The sequence below is a fragment of the Aplidium turbinatum genome, chromosome 2 (genome assembly GCF_918807975.1).
Source record: "Aplidium turbinatum chromosome 2, kaAplTurb1.1, whole genome shotgun sequence".
In the NCBI taxonomy this organism is placed as follows: Eukaryota; Metazoa; Chordata; class Ascidiacea; order Aplousobranchia; family Polyclinidae; genus Aplidium; species Aplidium turbinatum.
This window is the reverse complement of record NC_137473.1, coordinates 42,295,553-42,320,852: the sequence shown is the minus strand read 5'-3', so window position 1 is coordinate 42,320,852 and position 25,300 is coordinate 42,295,553. Positions and strand designations below refer to the sequence as shown.

The following is a 25,300-nucleotide window of genomic DNA, read 5'->3' as shown; positions in this document are numbered from 1 at the left end:
AAAGTATCGCTATGGTAGCAAATTGACTTCGACCTCTTCCAGTGATCTGAAAGAGTTTAAAGATGAATTATCGCAGTGTTTGCTTTATGCGCAAGCTTATGGTCAGCGTGATAAATTAGAAGGACGTTTTGTTTTGGATTTGGCTAAGCGACTCCCGTTTGACGCTAAGCAGCGTTATCTTGACTTTTTAGGTGATCAGTATGGTGGCACTGATGAGCCTACCTTTCAGAGTTTGTTTGAATTTATAGTACGGGAGGAAACGCGTAAGTCGACTGATTTTAGCATTATGCTAATGGGCGATTCTGGTGAGTCGCAGCAATTTAAAAAGTTTGGCAAAGGAAAATTGCCTTCATGTCCGGTTAGGCAGACGTCCGTAAAACCCCACGATGATGTGATGTCAGGGAGTTCGCAGTACTCGACTGTTGTTGGCGCACCGCGCGGTGGTGAAGCCAGACGTAAAAACCTACCGGCATGCATTTGTTGTTCGTCACGTGGTCAAGTTGAATATCATTTTTTGTCTAATTGTAAAGAATTTTTGCGCTTGACACCTAAAGATCGGAGAGATGTCATTGTGAAAGCTGGCAAATGCTTGAATTGTTTGCGCCAGCATATGGTTAGGGATTGCGTTCATGCAAACAACTGTCGTAAGTGTGGGCCTAACAACGATAGGAAACACTATTTTCTTCTGCATGATTTTTATGTGACGTCACGTGATTCTCTGGATTCGGTCGGTAAAGATGATGCTCGTGCCAGAGTCCCTGTGCGTAATGTTAAGATTGGAAATGTTAAAGCAGCCTTTAACCGCGTTACTGCTGCTCGTGTTTTGAATCCAATGACTGGCAAATCGAAGTTGGTGTATTGTCAGCATGATCCTGGTTCGCAGTTGACGTTTGTTTCGAGTGATTTGGTGTGTGAACTTGATCTTAAACCGTACAATAAAGCGTCGTTTAAAATGGATACCCTGGCTGGTCAGAAAGCTACTTGTGCTGACCTTGTCAAACTCAACATCCAGTCGTTAGAGACAGATGAACTGTTTTGTGATATAACTTCGGTGGTTAACCCAGCTTGGGCTGACGATGTTAAAACTTTACCCCATAAACAAGATTTAAATGGTTTCCGTCATTTTCATGACGTGAATATGTTTCATTTGAATGATTGTAGTACTGTAGATGTACTGATTGGCAACGACAACGCTTATTTGATGTGTGCAAAAAAAGAGCGTGTTGGTGAAAATCGTAGTGAACCACATGCTTTGCTCACTCCTCTCGGTTGGTTGGCTTGTGGTGGTAAGTCACCCTTAGATGAAAGCGTTGCTAAAGTGTGCAGAGTGCAGACGTCTTCAGAGTCGGATGTAATCTCTGGCTTTCAGCGTAAAATTGAGTCTCGCGATATGGAAATAGCAGACCTGAATAAAGTCATTCAGGATTTGACGTTGCAAAATGAAACCTGTGAATTGTCTCGCAATGATAATTTGGCTAGAGAACTTGTCGAACCGAATATTGAGTTGAAAGATGGTCGATTTGAGATACCTGTTCCGTTGAAGGAAGATATTGATCTACCTAACAATTTTGTGTTGGCGTCAGATAGAGCTGCTGCTTTAAGAAAGAAAGCTTTAAAACAACCTGAACTTCGTGATTTCCTTACTGACACCATGAAAGATCTTAAATCAAATGGCTATATTGAGCGTACTGGTGAAGCAGGAAATGTCAAGGGATTTGAATGGTATTTACCATACTTTGTTACGTCACAATTAAAAAAGCGCATTGTTTACGATGGCAAGTCTGAATTTCGAGGAACTTGTGTTAATGATGTAATGTTTTCGGGTCCTGACTTGTTAAACCCTCTGGTAGATGTCTTGGCTAGATTTCGGCTTGGTAGATTTGGTCTCATGGCTGATGTGACTAAATGCTTCTTTCAAATAAAGTTACCTGAGTCGCAAAGGGATTTGTTTCGTATATTGTGGTTTGAAGATGATGACCTTGAAAATGGTAGGATGGTACCATTTCGTTTTTGTGTACACCCTTGGGGAATAAAGAGTAGCCCGTATATCGCTTGCTTGGCTATAAAGAAAATGATCGAGCAGAATCCCAGCAGTGCTGGTGAATTGACTCTCTGCAATATTGCAAATAATATGTACATGGATGATTTTATATTTTCGGCTGATAGCTTAGAGGAAGCTCAGCAAATCACTCATGAATCAATTGCTTTGTTTGATAGCCGTGGGTTTAAACTTGGTAAGTGGAGTGCTAACAAGGAGGCTATGATTGTCTTGTCAAATTTGGATAATGAGATGCTTTCACCTTTGATTCGTGACATTGACTTTCAGACTGAAAATATGACTTTGCCATCAGCGAAGACATTGGGTTGTGTGTGGCAAACCGAGTCTGACGAGATGCGTATCGCATGTTCCTTAAAGCCCTTAGCTAAACACACGCGCCGAAGTATGCTCAGTCAGCTTGGACAAAATTTTGATCCGCTAGGCTTTGGAGCGCCATTTTTTCTAAAAGCACGCCTTATACTTCAGCAATTGGCGATAGACAAGTTTGATTGGGACACCGAGGTCCCTGATAGCTTTGTTAAAGAGTGGGAGTCGTGGCTTCGCTCTTTGGACCTGCTTAAGGATTTTTCGTTACCGAGATGGTATTTTGCAAACTCTGGTGTGTGCAGTCCGGATGATATTGTTTCATATCAATTGCATGGGTTTAGTGATGCTTCGAATCAAGCTTTCTCTTCTGTTGTTTACTTACGTAGACTGGTTAACGGAGTTCCGAGTGTGTCTTTCGTTCTGGGTAAATCTACCATTGTTGTAAAAAATCAGTTTTCTTGGCCGATAGCTAGGAAAGAGCTTGTTGCCGCTTTGAATACAGCCAGACTCGTGAAGCAGGCCTACGAGGCATTGAAGATGCCAGACTGCCTTAAGTATTTTTGGTGTGATTCTCGTACTGTGTTGCAGTGGGTTAAAAACCCTGATTTACGTTTGAATAAGTTTATTACGCGTCGAGTTGAGCATATTTTATTGTTGTCTGGAGCCCAGGATTGGCGTTTTTGCCCTACCGATATGAACCCAGCTGATGTTGGCACAAGGCCAAATCTTATTACAAAGAAAGAATTTCGAGAGTTGTGGTTAAATGGTTCTAGTCTTCTCTACCAGTGTGAGGAAATTCCATCTGTAGAAAATGCCACTCCAGTACCTGTCCATAGCCTATAGCTTCGTGACGAAGAGGAGTCGCTTGACGTTGGACAGGGTGGTCTTCACAGATTGATCGAGGCCGCACCTTCTTTGTATGTTATGAAAAAGAGAATCGCTTATTTGGTTGCTTTTGTTGAATTTTTGTGCTGTAAAACGAGAAAGCGTAGCTTTGTGAAGCCAAAACTGGATGCATCTTATCTTAACAGTGCTTCAGAGTTGGCTGTGAAGTTTGTTCAGAAGAGCGTGTATGGCGATGTGGTACATTTAATGACCAAACGATCGCCGGATGCCCTTGAGGAAGTGATAAAGCGAGGTAGTGTTGGCGCTTCGCAACGTGAGAAGGAACGGTTGAAAGAATTACGTTCACTTAAAAAGTACAGACCTTGTGTAGATGACGCTGGTGTAATCCGCATTGAAGGGCGCTTAAGTAATTCTCCCGAGATCTCTCTTGAAGCAAAGCATCCGATTGTTTTGCCTTCGAAGCACCCCTTCACTAGGCTTGTTGTACTGTCGCATCATAATGGAAATGCGCACTGTGGAGTACAGCACACTTTGTTGTCTACGCGACAGAAGTTTTGGATCGCTAATGGTAATGCCTCCGTGAAGAGGTATCTTAATGACTGTGGTGTATGCGCGATTGAGAAAGCTCGACCTATAAGGCAGCTCATGTCTGATTTACCTTTGTCTCGCACAACTGCGCATAGGAAACCCTTTTTTGATTGCGGCTTAGACTATCTTGGACCTTTAACTTTCATTGAAGGTAGAAGTCACAAAAAAGCTTGGGGACTCTTGTTCACATGTATGGCATCTCGCGCTATTCATGTTGAGCTGGTTACGTCATTGTCGCTGAGTGATTTTTTACTTGCCTTTACAAGGTTTACAGATTTACGTGGGCAGGTTAATGCTATCTATTCCGACAATGGAAGTACCTTTCAGGCAGCATCTAAGAAGTTACCCGAGTTGATAGGATCAGCTGAATTTCACAACGCCCTGAGACAGAGAGAGATAAACTGGGAATTTATACCTCCGTATGCTCCGGCGCAAGGTGGCGCCTGGGAGGCAATGGTTAAACAATTTAAAATCGCATTTTTTCACATTTTGGACTCTTCAATACGTAAGCCCAGTTTTATTGAACTGCTTACGTACACAGGCAGTGCCGTTCGGATCGTGAACGAACGCCCTTTGGTACCTTTGAGTGACGACCCTAGGGATTTTACTGTCATCACCCCTGCCTCACTTTTGACCCCATACTTAGACCCATACTGTGCTGTTGGGCAACCACATGATCGTGACCAATTAAGAAGGGATTATCGGTTCAATTTGTCACTTTCTCATCAGTTTTGGAGTAAATGGATCAATTTTTACTTGCCAGGTCTTCAGGGCCGGAAAAAATGGTTAAAAATGGCCGAGAATTTGGAGCCTGGTCAACTTGTAGTGGTAGGTTCTCTCCAGGACATTGGTAAACGTGGGAAGTATCAACTTGGGAGGGTGCATGAGGTAGTTCCACAAATTAGGAAAGGGAAGCCTGTGGTTCGTAGAGCTAAAGTTGCCGTCTGCAACTATGATGAGAGTACGGGGAAAGTGAAAGTAGACTATGTGTTGAGGGATATTTCGTGCCTCGCCCCCGTAAAGAACACCTAAGTGTTAGGGTTTGAGCCTGGTTTTGTCTGCGGTGGCCGACACTTGTCTGAGCCCAGAACAGTCGGTTATTATCGCAACCATGGTATATAGCGTCATTTTTTGCGTGTACCTACTACCTATGGTACCAATTTCATGTATCGTCGTGTTTATTCTTATTGCTGTTCATTCTTTGCATGCCCTTTGTATTTGCGTATTAACTTAAACGTGAGTGATTCAAACAATTTGTGTATCATGTGTTTTTATTCATTGGCTCACAATTGTCGTCAATTCTTTTTTAGTTATGCCATGTCAGACTGTCATAACTAGGGGCCGCTATGTTACAGACGGTTGTTCGCCTGGTCAAACGTCATGTAGAAACCGTTCGGGTCTACTGAATATTACGTCATGGAAATTCCTAAAACATGAGCCAAAATTGCACCATCGTCCGTAAGACTCGTGTCAGACCGGTTTAAACCTGTTTCAGTTTGAGACCGGTTTAAACATGAAATGTTGCGTCGCGCTACTGCTGGCGTGCCTTTGAGTTATCACAAATTTTTCTGATTCATTCTCGAAGTTGTTTGTTGGAAGTCGGTCGCACATTTAACTGGTTTATTTGGTGCTTGCTAGCTGGACAAATTCTCCGTCTTTTATCCAAGTAATCTGTATCGTAGTGACAGTTTTAGAGGTGCAAGGAGTTGCAACCCCATTTCGATAGCCGCGGGCTAATTTTACTGGAATACACTTTGAATAGACGTTTCGAAGGTGTGTTTATTTTTCGGTCATTACGTACAGACAAACGGATCCGGGAACTTTATGTTACAATTTTCCCACGAAGAATTATGGTTTACCGCTGTGACCACATGGTTAGACTAATGTGCTTTGCTTTCTGCACAAAAAGATAAAGCTTAGAGACTAGGTTATCATTATTGTTGTTAAATTAAATTTTGTTAAGGTTCATTGTTAACTTACGATAATAAGTTAAGGTCAAAGGTCACATGCTAAAACAACCTATTTAAACTTGTTGAACATCAGTAAATTAAGTGCTCAAATAGCCTCAGAATTCATGAAATACCACTAAAATAAGGTAAAATTTTATGGGGGTCATGCCCCCAGACCCCCCTTGCTTGGCATCGCGCCTTTGGCGCTCACTCTTTCACGTATACCTCCGGTTGCAGCACCCCCTGCTATAAATACCACGAGCCGCCACTGGTTGTATGTATATTATTCCTGAATAGGACAACTTGTGATGTCGAAAACGTTCGATACTTAACTTGTTGCGTGGTTTTGTGTTTCTATATGTAATAAACTTGAAGATGTTAAACTTGATCACGTTACTCGGCTTCGTATGCCTATTAGGGTGTTTCATTTTTTCACCATTTTTGAAATTCAAAATGCCTGGGGTCCCATCTGGTGGTATTTGGGGAAAAAAGTTTACACCCCAATTTTTTTTTCAATTATGACGTCATATTGAGGTGGTCCACGAGGTTTGAAATTTTTGGGCCTCAAACTCTCAAAATTTGGCTGTATCTCCGGAACCACACATCATAGATCGACAAAATTAGTATCAAAATGCGCAAAAGGGTCGGTTTCCTATACCTGATGTAGAGGATATTAATGTCTATGTGGTTCAGAAAAAAAATTATTTAAAAAAATCTGATTTTCGGTTTATTTTCTCCTGATGAACAGAGATCAGGTGATCAAGATAAGAAGTTTTTCTGTATTTTTTCATTCTTGGAAGCTGCTATTGCGTAATAATAGTCCTTGTTTGTTTTGCAAGAGATGAAATGGTAATTTGAAGGTATTACTATTAATTATTATAATATTAATGTAGCCTAACCGTTGAGGAAGAGGTATGCTGCTCACCTGCTTTAGATTAAGTGCAGTGATGTACGCGCATACAAAATATATTGACGACGTCAGCGTTAACACAAACGTTCGAAAAACCATACGCCGTACCTATGCGTCAATGCAACTTGTAAAAAAGTTGGCGGCGTCAGCGCATACACTAGCGTAAACTAATTTTGTTTGCTAGGTGCCAAACATTCACACGGTATAAACCACTAGAAACAAACAAGTTTTAGTTTGAATTTCCACGAAGAAACACAAGCATCTGAAAGTGTTCATCTGACATTTTGCTGTGTTTTGGTTGCAATATGTTTTTGCCCATTGGCAGTGGCGTAGCCAAGGGGGGAGTTTTGGGGGTTACAACCCCCCCTTTGGCACGCATACGACGTCATGATATTGAGAATGATGCTTTCAGTCTCTATGTCTCTAAAACAAAGTTTGCCTAATTTTAAACGAAACTGCATTAAAAAAGCGAGTTTTGCCAATACCAAACATTCAAGTAACTCAGTCAAGAATTAGCAACAAGAAAACATAGAAACTTAGCTTTATTTCCGAAAAATGCCCAAGAAAACATGATCTTATCCTTTTGCCATGCCACCGGACAGCACCATTTTACAGGAATATTTATACCCACATTTTTGTTGAAAATGCTCTCAGAATGCACCCAATTCAAAGTAATTTTTTAAAATTTTCCTGGGGGAGGCCCCCAGACCCCCCGCCGCTGGGTGTCGCTTTTGGCGACAACGCCGTCGGGCTTCGCCCGCAGGCCGTCAAACCCCCCCCCCCCCTTTCACAATTCCTGGCTACGCTACTGCCCATTGGAAACATTCTTTCAACTGCAGCGCTGGAAGGTATTGGCGTGTTGTAGCGAAAAAAAAAACATTAAAAAGTATGCGTTGACGCTATGCGCTAAAAAACCGCGAAAACTTTACGGCGTAGCCTCAAGCGCAAACTATCCAAAAAAATGTGGCCGCAAGCGTTATCGTAAACAAAAAGTCTACGCCGCATGTAGGCCTATGCTGCGTAGAATTTGCGGCGTATACGTAGCCTACATCTCTGATTAAGTGTCATTATGGTATTAAGGTCAGGTATTAGTAAGACGATGCAAAACTTTAAGGAATTGGAGAGAAATGTGCTTCTCCTTAATTCAGATATAGTCAGTCACTATTTTTACTTGAGGAAGAAATTAGCCGAAACTAATCCTAAGTTTTTGAAGAAAATACCCCATTTCCAAGATTTGAAAGATGAACTGCTGAAAGATGTAGTTGGCATATGGAACAAAGCTGGTCTTCCAGTGCTCAGCAAACAGAGAAACCTAGCACTTCTGTCATACAATCTGCCAAAGCATCGGAACTTCTATGTTTGAAACAGAGAAAAAGAAATGAAGTAGTTAGATGTCTACACGTCAGTAGCGAAAGCGACTCTGATGGGGAAATGAATTGGAAAGATAAGGAATACGAGCCTCTGAAACCAACTGTTTGGGGAAAAGTGTACAGGAAAGTACATTCTTTTTCAATAAATGATAAAAGTTGTGTAGCCTACTTGCTGATCGTAGGATGACTTCGGTACGCCAGCAGTCAGACCTTATGAGGTCGGTTCTTGGAAAAGATCAAGTAGCTGCTGCTGCATCACCTTCGACAGTATTCCGCCAACGACAAAAAAACGAGAGAAAAATCTCTGATAGTTCAGTTCAGTTGTTTTTATTTCTGACCATCATATCAAAACAATACACGTCAACATAGCAAAGGTCGAGAAAAGGGTAGAAGCGACAAAACGCGAACGTTAAAACGTGCTTGAGACCGAAGTAAGTTATTGAGTTGAAAGAAATTTGGCACGGTCGAGTGGCCGAGTGGTTAGCGCGTTGGGCTCACAGTCGAGAGCCTGCGTGTTCGACTCCAGCCACCCGCACCTGCTGTTGTTTCTCTGGGCAAGAAACTTTACGACAATTGCCTCTACCCAGTGATCGATTTCGAGTAATGGGTAGTTCCAAATTAAAGTCATAAGCAGAGTAGACAACCGGAAACAGACATTGTCGTCGGCTGCAGCGTGGGTCAGGTGTACGTCGGAAGGCGTACACCGATGCATAGCGCTCAAGTCCGCTTTCCCGCAATGCAGGATAAAGATAAACAAACAAACAAACAAACAAACAAACCTTCAGAAAAATTTAAGATATAAAGGGAAAATAAAAAAATAAAATGTTACAAAAACAACATATATTTAGGCTATAGCTTTATTAACCCACATAGCTTTAGCTGATATATTTAAGATTTGTATGGACAGTTGCTATGAAGATCGGCCATGGTGCGTTATCAAGAGTGCTGATGGTCGTAAGGGGAACACGTCTTGATGCGTTTAGCTCATAGCAAAGAAGAGCAAGGCAGGCAAAGAAAACCCCACAAAGAAATCCTACCACGGGCAAAGCCATTTCAAGAGCAACGCACCAGGCCTTGCACGACTCACAAAATAGATAGGCTATAACTTGACGACATGAAAACAATGACAAAAACAAACTAGCAAAAACAACATCATCATCTTGCAGTGAGACTTCTGCCATGCAGTTATGTTATGATGGGCGCGCTGTCGATAAAATAGATCGATACGTTTTCTTGGGTCAACTTGTTGATGATATGGCATAAAGCACGGAAGTGTGCTTGCTGATAAATCTTTTCCCAAAAGTGTGTCGGTCACTGCAGCACTGATTTTTGGCATCATCATCCAGGAGGCTTGCAGAGTTCACCTATCCCAAGTATATTCAGTCATGGCTGATACGACTGCTCTCAACACAGGAAAAAAAGTCCGGAGAGTACTTGACTGGTCAATTATTTTAATGATGAAGTTGGTCATGATATTCATACCATTGAATGCATGTTCCACAAAAACGAAATATATCTTTCCCATGTCATTTCTTTTGTGGACGGCGCCAAGAAGGGTCCCGGAGCAATGCAAGATGGGGCTTTGCTTAACCAGATAGCAAGACTAGACAAGCCCAGTACTGAAACATTAACACCAACTATTATTACGCAATAACAGCTTCCAGAGTGGAAAAATACAGAAAAACTTTTATCTTGATCACCTGATCTCTGTTCATCAAGAGAGAATAGACCAAAAATCAGATTTTTTTAAATAACTTTTTTTCTAAAGCAGATAGACCTTAATATTCTCTACATCAGGTATAGGAAACCGACCCTTCTGCGCATTTTGATACTAATTTTGTCGATCTATGATAAGCGGTTCCGGAGATACGGCCAAATTTCGAGATTTTGAGGCCCAAAAATTTCAAACCTCGTGGACCACCTCAATATGACGTCATAATTGAAAAAATTGTGGTGTAAACTTTCTTACCCAAATACCACCAGATGGGACCCCAGGCATTTTGAATTTCAAAAATGGTGAAAAAATGAAACACCCTGTGGTTCAACAAGACAAACTCTCTATCGAAGCTCTAAAGATTTTAAACTTTGCAAAAAGGAACAATGAGACTAGCCGTGATATAAAAGGTGGAGAAATAATAATACTGCTGAAAAACGCAGCTTTCCAAACACAACGTTGGTCATAATTATCAAAAGTTTAACAAGAACTACGAAAGTGCAAAGAACAGTAATTTGGAGGAAAAACAATTTTGACTATTCACCAAGTTTCTTCTGCATCGCGTAATCTCAAGTATTGTATTTGAAATCGAGCTTCTGAAGCCGTCTTCACCGTAGCGAGAATCAATAAACACAGATTTTTCCAAAGCTGTCAGGTTTTTTTTACTTATCTTCTGAAGGCAATTTTGTGCTCGAAAGTTTGGTACCGTACGTGTTCTTTTCATGCCTGCATCCAAAGCTCTAGTCAAACTTATTCTATCTTGTGTAGATGGCATGGCAAGACTGCAAGTGTGCTTATAAATTACATAAAGCACCATTTGTGTGAAGAACTCACAAAATTACCTAATAAAATTGGATTAACAATACAAGAGATATTTTTAAATACCAGATGCGGAAATCCTGCACCACAAGCGTTCAAAATGTGCAAAAGCTCCCGCAGTTATCAGTAGTGGGCGAACTTCCCGGTACCTGTCTAGTGTCTACCTCAACAAACCATCGAAGATATCGCACAAACAATTTCGTAAATCCTTCAGTTCTAAATAGTCTGCTTTTGAAAAATACAGCACATGTAACTGACTGACGACGTTTTGAAGCCTACTGTGTCAAAACCAGATTTGTTAGCTGCATCGCGCACACGGCAAAGATGTGCGTTGGTTCCATTGTTGTCATTCCCGAACAATGATGCGTCAAAAAATCCACTTGGTCGTTCTAGAATCTATGTAGTTCCGTGTGTAACTTCTTTATTTGTAATAGACGAGTAATAAAAATCACACGTAAGGTTGACTACAGAAAAAAAGAACAATTGTCAGGAAGTTTCAGCCGAAAATTACAATATTTGACTGAATGCCAGCTGTTCAAATATGGAAATGCGTCCAAAAGCCACTTGGTGGTTCGTTAATTTGAAAAGAATCTAGGATACTAGATTCAACAAGAAAAATCTACTGTCCATATCCGGGTATTAAATGCTGGTGAAAACTTATTACTCGGCGAAGACTTGATCTCAACACAAACATGACTCTCATTTTGCTACATTTTTATTTCAGCACAAAGCACATATCAGCCTGAGTGGTGAAAAGACACAACACGCAGGTGACAGCAAAAAATACATAATTGGCAGTGAAAAGTTTAAGAAAGTTATAAAAATACAAAAATAAGGAGTGATTATTCCGCTGCGATAAGCGATAACACAACACACCGTTTCCCATTAAGTTACCAAGTCGGCAATCAGCCAGTTCGGCAACGCATTACAACCAGCAAACACGTGACCATCCCAACTTGTATGCTCTTGTCTATCTTCTGTCGAGTCTCCATCGAAACAAGCGAAACTCTTATGATGTCATCATAAGTTTTCTTTCTTGGCTTTCTTTTTCTCCTTTTTGTCTTTTTTCTTTTTCTTCTTGCCTGGAGTCTGAAAACATGATGCCTTTTTAGTTGACTAGCAATCAAATCATACAATGATTTAGATTAGGAGCATCTTTGACCTTTTCACGGAAAAGCTTTGAAAGGCCACTGCTTTAGACAAACACATACAATGGTAAGCTTGAACAGCTACTCACCTCAGCAGGACCGGTCGTGTCAAGAGTCTCCGTTGTCACGTTACCTTCAGACTTCTTTTTTTTCCTTTTCTTCTTCTCAACTGTACCTGATAACAAACAATAGATGGATTAATCAGTGAAGGATCTACTTGTGAGCTTTCGAACCGGCGCATTTTCGATTATTCGTACCTCGTTAAGTAGGTTCGGAAAAACAATAGGAGTGCTCAGGCATAACTTTTTGGATTTCTTGCTTGATTTTGTCGGAAATAACTTGGAATAACAAACCACTTGTGTATTAACTTAACCAACTTAATACAAAATGTAAGATACTGCGCGGAACCCTTGAAACTTTCTTTCGAACCTTACCCTTTTGTCATAGAATACCGCGATTAACGAATTCTACAAATCAAGGCAAATCAGTGCGTGTAGCTATCAAGCGACGTACAGTCAGATCCATGAGTCAGATTTGTGTAGTCGCATTAAATGAATAGGAGTAGGACTTAAAAAAAATGCGGAACCATGCTCGACTTACCAGGTTGTGACGGCGTTGCTGCTTCTTTCTGTGCGCCCTGCAAGTGCATGAAAGATTACAAAACGGATCGATATGGCATTGCGAAGTTGATCGGTAACGGATCGATCCCGAACCTCAGCAACGAGGAATTATTTTCAACGCGTCATCATGAGTTGTTATGTCAAGGAAAATCATCATAAGTTCGGGAAGACTTTTACAAAACATGTATTCTGCGATATCACTGCTCTACAAAAAAAACATTTTTTTTTCTGCATTGCGTACTTTGAAAACTTGGGAAACTTTGGGGTGCTAAATCTGAATTCAAATTTTACTATCACATCAGATTTTTGAGATCCAATCACAAAATACTTTTTTTAACCAAGGTCTGGCGTTGCGCTGGCGCCAACATATGCACTATGCAGTGCTATTACGTAAGGTTAGTATTAGACTTGCCGAAATAACTTAGATAAGGTTACTGGACAAGCATTTGTAGGTCTGCTTCAATCTTTGTGATTTATGCAAAACATTGACAGAGGGTGATCAGTGATCACACTGGTCAGTTATACTTTTAGCTTGTCATTACTGCTTTGTTAAATGTTGCGTCGAAAACAACTTAGTTTGTGGCCAACTTTCAGATTTTTATGCACCACATGGCCTGGATTCTGGATATAGCAGTGTGTATGTGTAATAAACGTAACGTCAAATCTTCCACTTGACAAAAGTAACAATTTGTTGGTATCATCTCAAAAACCTGACGAAATTTTGAGGTTAGATTCAGATCCAGCAAGCTAAAATTACTGATAAATCAGTTTTTAAAGTTCAAACCGAAAAAATCATGCATTTCAATTTATTCAATGTCACCTAACATCACATGCTGCGTACATAGCAACTAAAACTCAGAGACAACTTACTTCCTCGTCGCCGGTTTTCTTTTTCTTCTTCGGCTTTTTTTCTGAAATCACAACGTCATTAGTGGCAAGTATAAAACGCCAAGGTTACCATATCACAATAGGACAGAAGTCGAGTCTCAGAAACGAGGAATTAAACTTTCTTCACTAAGATAAGTCAGATTCGGTCATCATCAACTCGGGGAGCAATGCATTCTTTAAAGGAGTGTGCACACACTTTTTGTTACAGAAACACTTGCAAGTCACTCAGCTAAAAATCAGTTAGTTTTACATGAACCTAACGTCTGCTTTGCAAACATTGAATCAACGTAAAAAGTCCCGATGTGTTGCCTGAGAATAATGTCTAAGTTTACGCGCTATATTCTTCCAGTAGCCTGCATATTAAGTACATGCAGGTTATGTATTGATCAAGGTCAGTGCACACGCCAGTTCAAAACGAAACACACCAATGCTGCTACAGTAAGTAGGATGTGTACAGTAATTCGGCACCATACCTGGTTTCGAAGGAGTTTCCATCACTTCAATCTTTGCGGTCGGCTCGGCGGATGAGGCGCTACTTCCAGAGTCAGTTCGTTTTCGCTGGGATAAAAAAATACTTGATGAACCAACAGTTCATATTAGTCAGCCATTGTTGCCAAAAGCTCCACTACAGGGCTACTCAACTAGCGGACCGCGGTGCGAACCTGGACCTTCTGAGTGTTGATGATGGACCTCGGGCTTCTGGAAGAACAACCTTATTGCAATGTTTCAGGGCCTCATTAAACAGAATTTTACTCCGAAGAAACAATGTTTTCTGTAATTATTGTGAGTGGCTTCGCTCCCTAGATCGCAAACACGTCAAAAATCCAAGTTGAGTTCCACTTTACTTAAAAAAATGGTTCGGTAGGCTACTGGTATTGATAGTTTAATTTCCGTGGTTGCGTGTGAAATAACTTATTCACCGAGCCGCTAAAACTATTCAATTTGTCAAACTGGACCCTTTTTTAACATTAGTTGAGTGGAGTGACCATGTTCTACTGTCTTGTGGCATGATTATTCTAAATTAAGTCATGAAAGCATAAGCCAGTAACAATGAATTACCTTCAATGTCTCTCCTGCTGACTTGATATCCTCTTTTGCCTCATCCGTTTTCACAATGCTCGCAACATCTGTTAAACTGAATCGAACACCAGTATTGGCTTAAAGGCATTAAAGATTTAGCAAACCTTATTGAAAAAAGAATTCAGCGCTATACTGAATTTAGTTTGGTATTGCCTACTTTCTTGATTACATTTATCAGTCACACAACGTATCCTCTTTGGACAATTGTGGAAGCTGTTATGGTAAAGGTTGGTAACGATGTTCATTTTGGAATTCTAATTTTGTGTGAGCATAAAATCTACCATGGGTTAGTACATGTCATAATAATGCCGAGACAAGATGTCGGAAACATGTCCGATGTCCGTAGCTGAGTTTGAATAATAAAAAATATGGTGGTTTTTTATCAATCTGGTTGCTACGGATAATGTCGCATGAACTGTTTGATCACAATAACAGGTTTGTGATCACGTAGTAAGTCATGCTGGTTAATGAAAAACATTCAATCAAGAAGCTAACCTAAAATCAGGATTTCCATCCAAATACTTTTGAGGTGTTTTTTCGTTTGGTTTTCCGTACTTTCCCAATAAACCTTGTTTGATCATAGACTTCTTCAATGTTGCCTACAGTTATCGGAATTGTGAGTCGAAAGTGAATACATTTAACACACGCAGTTCACCTAGCGGCTAACTACTGTACCACAACTGCTTGACTAGAAGACCTTCCAGGTCACTTCGCAGCCCATGTTTGTAGTATCCACACTGACCACACATTCTACGTGATTGTTTTGCTTGACTTTGCTTTATAAACGTGTGTTATTTATACTCGCAACAAAATATACATCAATCTAATCTAAAACAAATGATCAAAAGTTTTTTATACAAGCAGGAAAAGTAATCATATACAGAATAAGATGAGATATTTAAAGTTACAGTCTAAACCAGTAGACTACAACCCTAATTCAAGGTACCTTGGGCCCCAGTCCCCACTTTCTGGGGTAAGTGTCCCGTTCCATGATTACCCGTTTGATTTTTGCCACTACCCCGTGGTCGCAGGTTGATATCACCGCGGTGGTCATCAGCGCGATAGCTGGGGGAGGCAATTGAATTAAACAATTTTAACTTACAAATAAAAGTGAGCTCATTGGCATACTCAGCGGTTTTATTGAAAACATATGATTAAACACAAGATCTGCAGTGCATTTATTGCAATATTAGGGAGGCCAAATAAAGAGATAGACTTGGCTTTTCCAGCACAGTAATAAAATGAAATATACAATTAAGCACACAACCCATATAAAACACGCAAAAAATCTCATGACCAGCTTACCGAGACAGATGGCCTCTCCCTTTGTTGTGACGACGACAATCTCCTGGTTTATCTCAATCCCGTCCTCGTACCTCAGCACCCCGGGAAGCATGATTTTGGCTCCGTAGCACACCGCGTTTACCTGGAGCACAGAGTTTGATTGTTAAAAGAACAAGCTAAAAGTCTAACAAGCGTACGTCTTTATCATTATTTTTCTATTCCAAGCACACATCACCCACCGCGCTATCTTTCATTACGATCCTTTTGTGCGAGACCAAAAGCTTCTCGAGCGGCATGATGACGCGACGGAGAAAGGTTTCGTCCCTGTGATGGTCGTATTGATACTGGGCGTCTAGTACGTCATGCATCGTAACAAGGCCTTCCTGGGAAACGTTAATGCAATTTTATTATTATTGTTATGCTTTGATCGCAGTCATAACTTCATGAGCAATAAACCGCGTTTTGGAATGGCGCTTTTTTAAACTTAATTTTCTGCACTCAAAAAAATAGGGGAATAAACAATAAAGTAACATGATGATGATGATTGCTAAATTAACAACCTCCGTACCCAAAACCTCAGATTTTAACATTTCTTACATTTTCGTTCATGATCCCAGAGCGTACTCTCCGAAGTTCCTGCATTTGTCCCCCCACTCCCAGCAGAAGCCCAAGATGAACGCAGAGAGTCCGAATATAGGTCCCAGCTTCACAACTCACCCAGAATACACCTGAAAGGTATATATCACACAGGTGAATGAGGTGATACTGAAATATTTTACATCAACTCGAAATAATTTTGAAATGAAACTATATATTTGTGTATAATTTTTTCTTTTGAGTCTCAGAAACGAGGAATTATATTTTCGTCACTGTAATAAGCCAGGTTCGGTCATCATTGACTCATGGAAGAATTATAAAGGTAGAACTAAGATATATATACTACAGTATATCTAAGTAAAACCACATAATTACTAAGAAACTTTTTAAAGCAAGCAGTTGGCGATTTATATATATATATTCTATTTAGATAAGTATGCACCTGATGATTGTACCTTGCAGTACACGAAACCAATGGTAGCACAAACTTTTTGTAGTTGAAAAAATAATGGTTTAATATATACACACTAGTAGGGCAAAGGCAGGTTAGTTGATACAATTTTCACATTTAGTGAGATTTAACTAAAACTGTTGGATATAGAAACACCATTTATGGTGCTAAAGAAACTTCGTTTGTTGGGCTAACTTTCCCCCAAGTTTAGTCTGTTTGATGTCACTGGTTATCAGTTCAGACTCATTCAAACATACATCTCCGGTTTGTATCAACTAACCTTCCAGGAAGGTTAGTTGATACACCTATGAGGTTAGTTGATACATGGAACTTCTAGTTGATACTATCAAAATACTCAATTATACTGAGAATATAATATACTTTATAGGCTACTTTTGAAATATTTATACTCAAACTACTGTAGTGTAGATAGTAGAACTATATTGCCAGGTCAGAGTTAACCAAAATCCATGACAGTGCTGCAGTCTTATAGTGTTATCTAGTGTAAAAAGTGATAAAGATATTTTACATCCGGATGTTCTTCCTAACGCCAATCTGTTATACAGATTTGGAAATTGACATAATTGTCAATTCTTATGACAGCCAGGGTTTACGTAGGCCTACAACGTACAGTAAGAGAGTCTTCAGTTGATCTGTAGCATCCAGTGGTGTAGCCAAGGGGGGGGGGGAGGTTTGGGGGGTTACAACTCCCTTTGGCACTCGTGTGACGTCACGAGATTGAGAATGATGCTTTCAGTCTTTATGTCTCTTAAACAAAGTTTGCCTAATTTTAAACGAAACTGCATCAAAAGAGCGAGTTTTGCCAATACCAAACATTCAAATATCTCAGCCAGGAATTAACAAGAAAACATAGAGACAGCTTTATTACCAAAAAATGCCCAAGAAAACATGATCTTATCTTTTTGCTATGCCACCGGACAGCACCATTTTACAGGAATATTTATACCCACATCTTTGTTGAAAATGCTCTCAAAATGCACGAATATCAAAGTAATTTTTTCAATTTTTCTGGGGGAGGACCCCCAGACCCCCGCCGCTGGGTGTCGCCTTTGGCAAAGACGCCGTCAGGCTTCGCCCGCCGGCAGTCAAAATCCCCTCTTTTCAAAATTCTTGGCTACGCCACTGCATCGATTAGTTTTTCTTTTATAAAACTGGGGCATGTTGTCAAAGAGGCCTTATTAATTCTGTGATGTTGTCAAGTTCACAGTCACAGGTTCTGCAGCTTCATTTACACACAGCTCAACAACTAATTCCAAACCAATTTACAGAGTTTCACATGTAGGCCTATTTTACCTGAAAATATGGTTGAAATATTGCAGGTCACTGAATGTATGAATGCAGGTTAGTTGGTACAGTGTATCAACTAGCCTTGGCCAAAATGTATCAACTAACCTTTTCCTTACTTTTATCAAAAATGTGTCTGCCATCAATCTAACTAAGTCGGTTAAAATGATTTGATTTATGCAATGATACTATACACCCAGGCCTCGAAATTCGTTTTTGTTGACGGCGGACAAACGTGTCCGGTCTGAGCAGCTATCTCGGCGGACAAATTAAGTCTCACGGCGGACACACCAGTTTTAACGTCGATCGTCATACTTAATCTCTTTATCTTGATAAATCTTCGCCATTTGAGAATCATAGCTACGGTTTAGGCTTTTTAAAATTTCAGCAAAGTTACTCTGAAAGGCTTTCATCAGACCAACAACGTGCGCTTGACGCCGTGTAGCTACTAAATATGATGATGATGATTGTTAAAAATTTGAATTCTATGGACTTTTTGTGTCTGATGCAAATAAATAATAAAAAAATAATACGCCGCATAACTGATTAACTTCCGCCGAACGAGGTCGTGTGGCTTCTTGCGTCACAATGCTCTGGGCACGAGTCGGAAAACTCTAACGCGTAACGCTACTATTTTCTGATGTGCAAAGTTTCACTATAGGCTTTTTTCTTTAGGTTTATTTTTACATGTTATGTGAGCGAAAGTGACGAAAAGAATAAACAAAACATTAGAAAAAGCACAATTATTTTTCCCCTCTCCATGATGCGGTCGCCTTTTCAAAATAGTATTAGTATTCCACGAGACCACGGCTGGCTCGGAGTTATAATCAGCGCAATCAAGGCCATCCAAACATATGCTTATGATGAGAGCTTCAATAGCATCGATCTTCAAAGACGTGCGCCAATCTCCACGAGATCAGTGCTTGTCGTTAAGATACGTGATACCGAGATCTATTCCGTGTCTTTTCTCCAGACCGGCTAGTTGAGGGAAAAACGTAAATGCGAGCTCTTCTTTAGCGATGAAATATGCGATTTCAAACAACCTCTTTTGATTTTTTTCGTTGTCACTTATATTGTTGATGGCCTTGATGATCGGAAATTGATGGCTTGGGGTAAACGATATGTTGTGATCTTGGACAAAGCTAATCCTTACATTCGTTGTTCATTTAATATATGCGTCTATCACCACTAAATTTCCTAGTAGTAGGTTCATCGCCCTCATTCTCACTTTCAGAATTTTCCCTGGGCCTTTTACCAAAACTTAAGTTTTGCTGCATCTTGCTGTAGTAGCCTACTCTTATAATCTAACTTTGTAACCAACCTTGCCTTATCAATATTACTCGGAGATCAAAGCCAGACATTGTGACGTGAGACTTGAACTAAGTTGCGCGTGATTAGTGTAGAAGTACCGGTACTCCCATCGATTCTTAGCAAAAAATTCACCTTTGTTACGCTGATTCAATGTCATCAATCGTTAAAGCAAAGTAAAATTCGAAAGTTTTTCTGCTTGAATGGAAGCTAAAAGATACAGTATTAACTTTTTCTAGATGCGCGCTTGGAATGCGATAATTTCGCATTCCCAGCGCAAATTATATTCTTGCAACAGTTGTTCGTGCTATGCAATGACGATTTGTATCGCTAGTTTCTGCGATATTTCTCGGCGGACAAATATGACCGATCTAGAGGGTACTTCCCGCGGACATCACATGCTGTGACGGCGGACATGTCCGCCGTGAATTTCGAGGCCTGTACACCTATATACTGCCTGTCGCCAATAAGTTAATCTTTTACCGTTTTTCAAACACTCAAGAATTAACTGAATTGTAAATTTGAAATAATTTACAAAAAAACTCAATTTTTGAACATTTTGCATTATTTTACAAACTTGAAATTGGATAACAGCGAAATCATCATGTCACCACTCAATCATTATTCTTCACCAGTTGGTGGCGGTATTTGTACAAAATCCGTTTTCTGGAATCCGTTTTAGTGGTGTATCAACTAACCTTCTGTATCAACTAACCTGCCCTTGCCCTATATAGTATATTAAACAATGTTTATTTTTAATTTAAATGAAACAAATAAGTATGTCATATGAAAATTTGACAATTTGCCATAATGTGCCATACACTTACCCAATTGTTTATCAGAGTCATACTCTAACAATTTGCTTTCATAAATAGTTCGAATTCTGAGTTGACGTTTTACAGCAGATATCAAAGGAGGTCGTTGGAACAATGCCCCAGTCAGTGTTTCAATGGCCTAAAAATTATTAACAATATTTCAAATAATATTCGCTGGATAACTGAAAGAGAGAATTACAGTAACTTGAACGCAGCAATCAGCAAAAGTTAATTACCACTGACCAGAAATCAATAAAGATTTCCCCTGAACCACTGAAGAGCACAGCTTGTGTTAGCGGACAATGCACCAAAGAAAACCTCTGAAGCATTGAAGCTTACACGAAAGCATCAACATGGGCAAAAATAATGTCCATGAGGTTCAACAATGGAAAGGAAAGGTCTCAAAGAATGGATTTAACTTGTGTCATCATATTGCATTTGGGAACAAAATTGCAATTAAACAAAAAACTCTTCTTTCAAAACAGGTGATATGTAATTTCAAGTAGTCGTACGATTTAATTTTATAGGGCGATTATGCACTCCAGAATATTAAACATATAAAGAAAATTCAATAAAACTTACCCTGGCTAATTTTCCTTCATTTTCAATTGCATTATGCAATCTCACAATGCATACATATTCTTTCCCTGGTTAACATAAATATAGTTAGTAGACATGGACTTCTAAATAGTAGAATCTAGTGTTTAGAAGTCTATGGTACAGACATCACTTTACTTTTAAATTTTAAAAAATCGACTAAAATTCAATCAAAAGATTAAATCCAACTAACCTGCCGATTGCTGAGACTTGACAAGTCGTGTTGCTCTCTCAATACAAACAATGAGACATCCGGTTACTTTTGGATCTAAAGTGCCACTATGACCAGTCTTTTGAACTTTTAATATTCTTCGAAGCCAAGCCACTACTTCATGTGACGAAGGGTTTGCTGGTTTGTCAAGGTTAATGAAACCAGATCTAAAAATCAGCAAAATGTGTTCTGGGAAACCATAAACTTCTAATTTAATGGTACAAATAGGCAAATGCAAACATATCTTTATACTAATAATATGTATAATAAGTAATAACAATATAATAATGCAAAAAATAACTTGATTTTAAAACTATTGTATTACCATGTATATAGCTCATGAGTAAAAAGCACAAGGAACTGAGCAAAACACAAGATCAAGTAGATACTATTTACCAAAGAGTAGATATTTTGTTTAGCGGGCTTTGCATCGTGCTTAACAAGCGGATTAAGTTTAGAATAAATAATAAATCATTAAACTTTAATGTGTAACTTGAATCACAACGAAAGAACGTCTTCAAAATTTTTTCTCTGGCTATAACCATTGCCATAATGTTACATTGATCAGCAAAGACTGCATGCATTATAGATTTTGCAACTACAGCCTTTAGGAAATGTTGGTTAGTTTTGCAATCTCCTGTTTGCAGTTTTACATCCTGCAAAACTAGCCATTTCCACATTTTTACAATTACATTTATCTATTACAAACAAGGTGCATTTCTAAATAAAGTAGTGATCTTACTTAACATATTCTGAAATGTTTCTTTGCAATGGGGAGGAGCCAGATGGCAAAGGGGTATAATGGTTAGTCCTGATGTTCAGTTTGTCATAGTTTTTTAATAAAAGAGGCCATTGCGAAGTTTTTAATTTTGGTGGTGGCTTATCTTCTGGTTCAATAACCAACTGAGATTTTCTTTGCTGTTTCTAAAAAAAAAAAGTAATCTAAAATCCTTAAATAATATATGTGATAAATTTATTTTCTTGAATTAAGTATAGTTAATTTTTGCAGCCAACAAACTTACTTGTTAACAGCAAAAATAAAGTACATATATTCAGTCATTCTTATAAACTTGGCTAGCAAATCACATAAGAAAGTTGATAAAAGTGACCCAGAGCAAACAGTTGAACAGTAAACATCATGTGGAAGTTTGTTTGAAGTAACGAAAGTGAGATTATTTGAAGAAAAAATTAAATGTGGCTTTCTCTCACCAGGAATTGCCAGTTGCCGTAGCAACAACAATGCACAGTGAGTACCAAAAATGGTTTGCAAACGCTGATTTTTGTTTGTAACCACGACGATATTCAATATGCAAATAGAGGAAACGTAAAACAAGTCTTTTAGAAGAGAGGAGTGCGGCAAATGCGCGCATCCGATTTAGCGTTTAAAGTATAGACACACTTGTCAGCGCAATTTCGATTACCACGAAAAGCTAGGCCACGCGGATTCTAATTGTCTTGGCTTTCAGCTCTAGACAGGTTTTCAAAGTGCGATGTCCCAAGAGAGAGATGAGTTCGGTGGTTTTACAACATATTGGCTTGATATCAAATAGGTGCAACCTAGTTCGTACCCTGAACAGTTTGTACCCTGAAAAAATCGAGAGAAAAAATAAAAAAAGCCAAAGTCGCTGATCGCAGTTTAATAGCACAAAGCCGAAGTCGCTGATCGGAGTTTCCGCAAACAAACTCGAGGGTTAGGGCATGGTTAGGGTTAGCGGAAACTGCGAAAAAATATTTGCGGAAACTGTGCTCAGCGAAGGTTAGAGCATAGATTACTCTATGGTTAGGGTAAAAGTGAGCGGAAACTGCGGAAAAATGTCTGCAGAAACTGCGATCAGCGAGCATAGATTACTCGATTGTTAGAGTTAGGGTAAGCGGAAACTGCGGAAAAATGTTTGTGGAAACTGCGATCAGCGAGGGTTAGAGCATAGATTAGTCTATGGTTAGGGTTAGCGGAAACTGCAATCAGCGACTTCCGCTTTTTTTAATTTTTTGTCTCGATCTTTTTAGGGTACGAACTGTTCAGGGTACGAACTAGGTTGCATTCATATCAAATTGTGCCCAAACACCTTTTCTTCAACGCAGCATTGTTGCGGAATTACTTTGTTTTGTCGGATACCTAGCGAGAGACACAAGGTAAAACAAGAAGTTGCGCTGCAGTTGGTTGGATAAATCAGCTTTTAATAAAAACGGAAATAATTGTTACAAACACTTCATAAGTGTCATGAAAACAAGGTGGGCAAAACATATCTTGCCCACCCTCGTGTCACGGCAGGGTGGGCGCTGCTCATCCGCAAACATTTAAAAAAGTTTAGGGTGTTTCCGCTAACAAACAAACTAAAAAGATCGAGAGAAAAAAATAGAACAAAGTTGATGTCGCTGATCGCAGTTTCCGCAAACATTTTAAAATTTCCGGTTATGATCCTAAGAGTTTGCCTAAGTTGCTGATTCCGCAAACATTTTAAAAGGGTTATAGGTTGATCAAAGTTTCCGCTAACACTTTAAAAGGGTTAGGGTTTATCGGAGTTTCTGCAAACATTTTAAAATTTCTGGTAATGATCCTTAGAGTTTTTGTTTGTTTGGGGGAAATTTTAAAATGTTTGCGAAGACTGCGATCAGCGACTTTTTTAATTTTTTTTTCTCGATCTTTTCATGGTACGAATTAGGTTGCATCCGTGTCCACCTTCAGGCATGCCTTCAAGTGTCCTGCCAAAGACACGGGCTCTTGAGCGATGTTGACCAAGGGTCATTCCAGCCCAACTCAACCAACATTAATAAAAGTTCCATGGGCACCAGTCTCAGATTTTGCGTAAAATTGCACAAAAACGTACCTCTATGGGAGCAATGAAAAATCCCCAAGTTTCAGATGAAAATTTCAAGCAGCTTAGGTTTGAAATTTTCAATTTGAGTAACTGGACTTAGCTTAAGTACTTCAGACCCCATCCTTGGAATTTGAGCGAAGTCCAGTTACTCAAATTGGCAGTTACAAAGCTAAAACAGTGCTGATCAAAGTCACCCCGGTTGACGGGTATACAGTGACAATCTGCTTTTATTCCGACGTTTCAATCAGACACGACTGACTTCTTCAGGGGGCTAGTGTTTTGCCATGCTAGACAGGTAGTCACTACGGTACCTGGTCTAGCCCCCTGAAGAAGTCAGTCGTGTCTGATTGACGAATTGTCGGAATAAAAGCAGATTGTCACTGTATACATCTTGTGATAGTTTAGCTTAATTTGCACCAGTAGAACATCTCATATCATTTAACTCTTAACTTTATTACTCACATTTGAAAAGACATAAAAAATTGGGCTGTAGGCTACGTACTGTACTCAAATTAAAAATTAACCACAAAAATGCAGAAGCCTAACGATTGAGTCACTTCGGGTCAAAATTTAGTTAAAATTTAAAAAAAAAACGCTTCCGCGTAGTATCGAACTCATTTCCTCTGGAGCACCAGCCGATACGTATCCTATGTGCCACGGAATCAGTTGAACATAGGTGTTGAATTTAGAACTTATACCGGTATAGGCACTCTTCTCGTCTTCTGCTTTGAAAGAAAAAAATGCCTATATAGTGACGTCATGACCGGTCAAATAGTGTTTCAGATTCAAAGACCGGCGCCGGTCAAATAGCCACTGCCAATTACTGATGACCCTATATTCACATAATAAAGTACCGTAAGCTATGGTAAATCAGCCTTTGCTTTATCCAAACAAAATTACAACCACTTACTCCAACTTCTGCATCCGTCATTTTCTTTGACGATTTCTCGGCGGCCACCTCTAAAATTCAAGATAACTCAATAAATATGTATATACTTATGCTATCGAATTCAGCCTTTGAAAAAATTAACAAAAATAAAGCACTGGTTAGAGGTTGCACACAGATCATATGCAGTGGCCTGCATTCTAAAATTTGTGCCTATTAAATCTTGACTTTGCTTTCACTGGACGGGGCGTTTTTTTTATTTAACCAAAGATAAATATTAAACACCATCCTAAATCAAAAACAACCCACCTAAAGAACCACCATTCACAACCATGTTCAGCAAACCTGCCTTCTTGACGCCAACATGTGAAAAGGGAGAAAAATTAATAATTTTAGCACGTGTCAACAGTATCCGCTGAAGGGAAGTAAAGATTTATTGTACTGTAGTTTTATCAGGTTTTATTCTAACGCTGCGCTGCGTATTTCTTGATGCTTACAATTAGTTAGCTAGTTACCTTCAAGAAGTTGAAATTTATTGCATTTTATCAATATTTTCAGATTCCTAATGAGGGCTTAGGTTAAGCCGAAAACGTTTGAATGTTAAACTATTTTGTAAATATGTAAAAAAATATATACTGTTGTAATGCTCAACCCTGTGGTATTGTTGTGTCTTGCCTGCCTTTGGTATAAAAAAGCAAACTCTCTCCCGAAACTATTTTATTCTAATACT

General features: G+C 39.4%; 1 protein-coding gene across 1 annotated transcript; it reads right to left on the bottom strand.

Moving 5' to 3' along the window:
* Nucleotides 1-11,258: 11,258 nt before the first annotated feature.
* Nucleotides 11,259-24,938, bottom strand: LOC145787005 (H/ACA ribonucleoprotein complex subunit DKC1-like). The gene is made up of 17 exons (XM_082598762.1): nt 24,880-24,938; nt 24,595-24,644; nt 21,608-21,789; nt 20,848-21,032; nt 20,640-20,704; nt 20,070-20,196; nt 16,179-16,309; nt 15,821-15,964; nt 15,603-15,723; nt 15,244-15,362; nt 14,793-14,896; nt 14,277-14,352; nt 13,691-13,775; nt 13,200-13,240; nt 12,310-12,346; nt 11,799-11,884; nt 11,259-11,650 (listed from the first exon to the last, which is right to left on the bottom strand). The coding sequence occupies exons 1-17, from the start codon at nt 24,902-24,904 to the stop codon at nt 11,582-11,584; spliced, it is 1,647 nt and encodes a 548-aa protein (XP_082454888.1). The 5' UTR covers nt 24,905-24,938; the 3' UTR covers nt 11,259-11,581.
* Between the last annotated feature and the right edge of the window lie 362 nt (nt 24,939-25,300).

Coding starts and splice junctions, on each gene's coding strand:
- LOC145787005 (XM_082598762.1), bottom strand. CDS start 24,904: ATGGTTGTGAATGGTGGTTCTTTAG. Junction 15,965..16,178: donor CTGGGATCATGAACGAAAAT/GTAAGAAATGTT, acceptor AACGTTTCCCAG/GAAGGCCTTGTTACGATGCA. Junction 14,897..15,243: donor AGTGGGGACTGGGGCCCAAG/GTACCTTGAATT, acceptor CGATAACTGTAG/GCAACATTGAAGAAGTCTAT.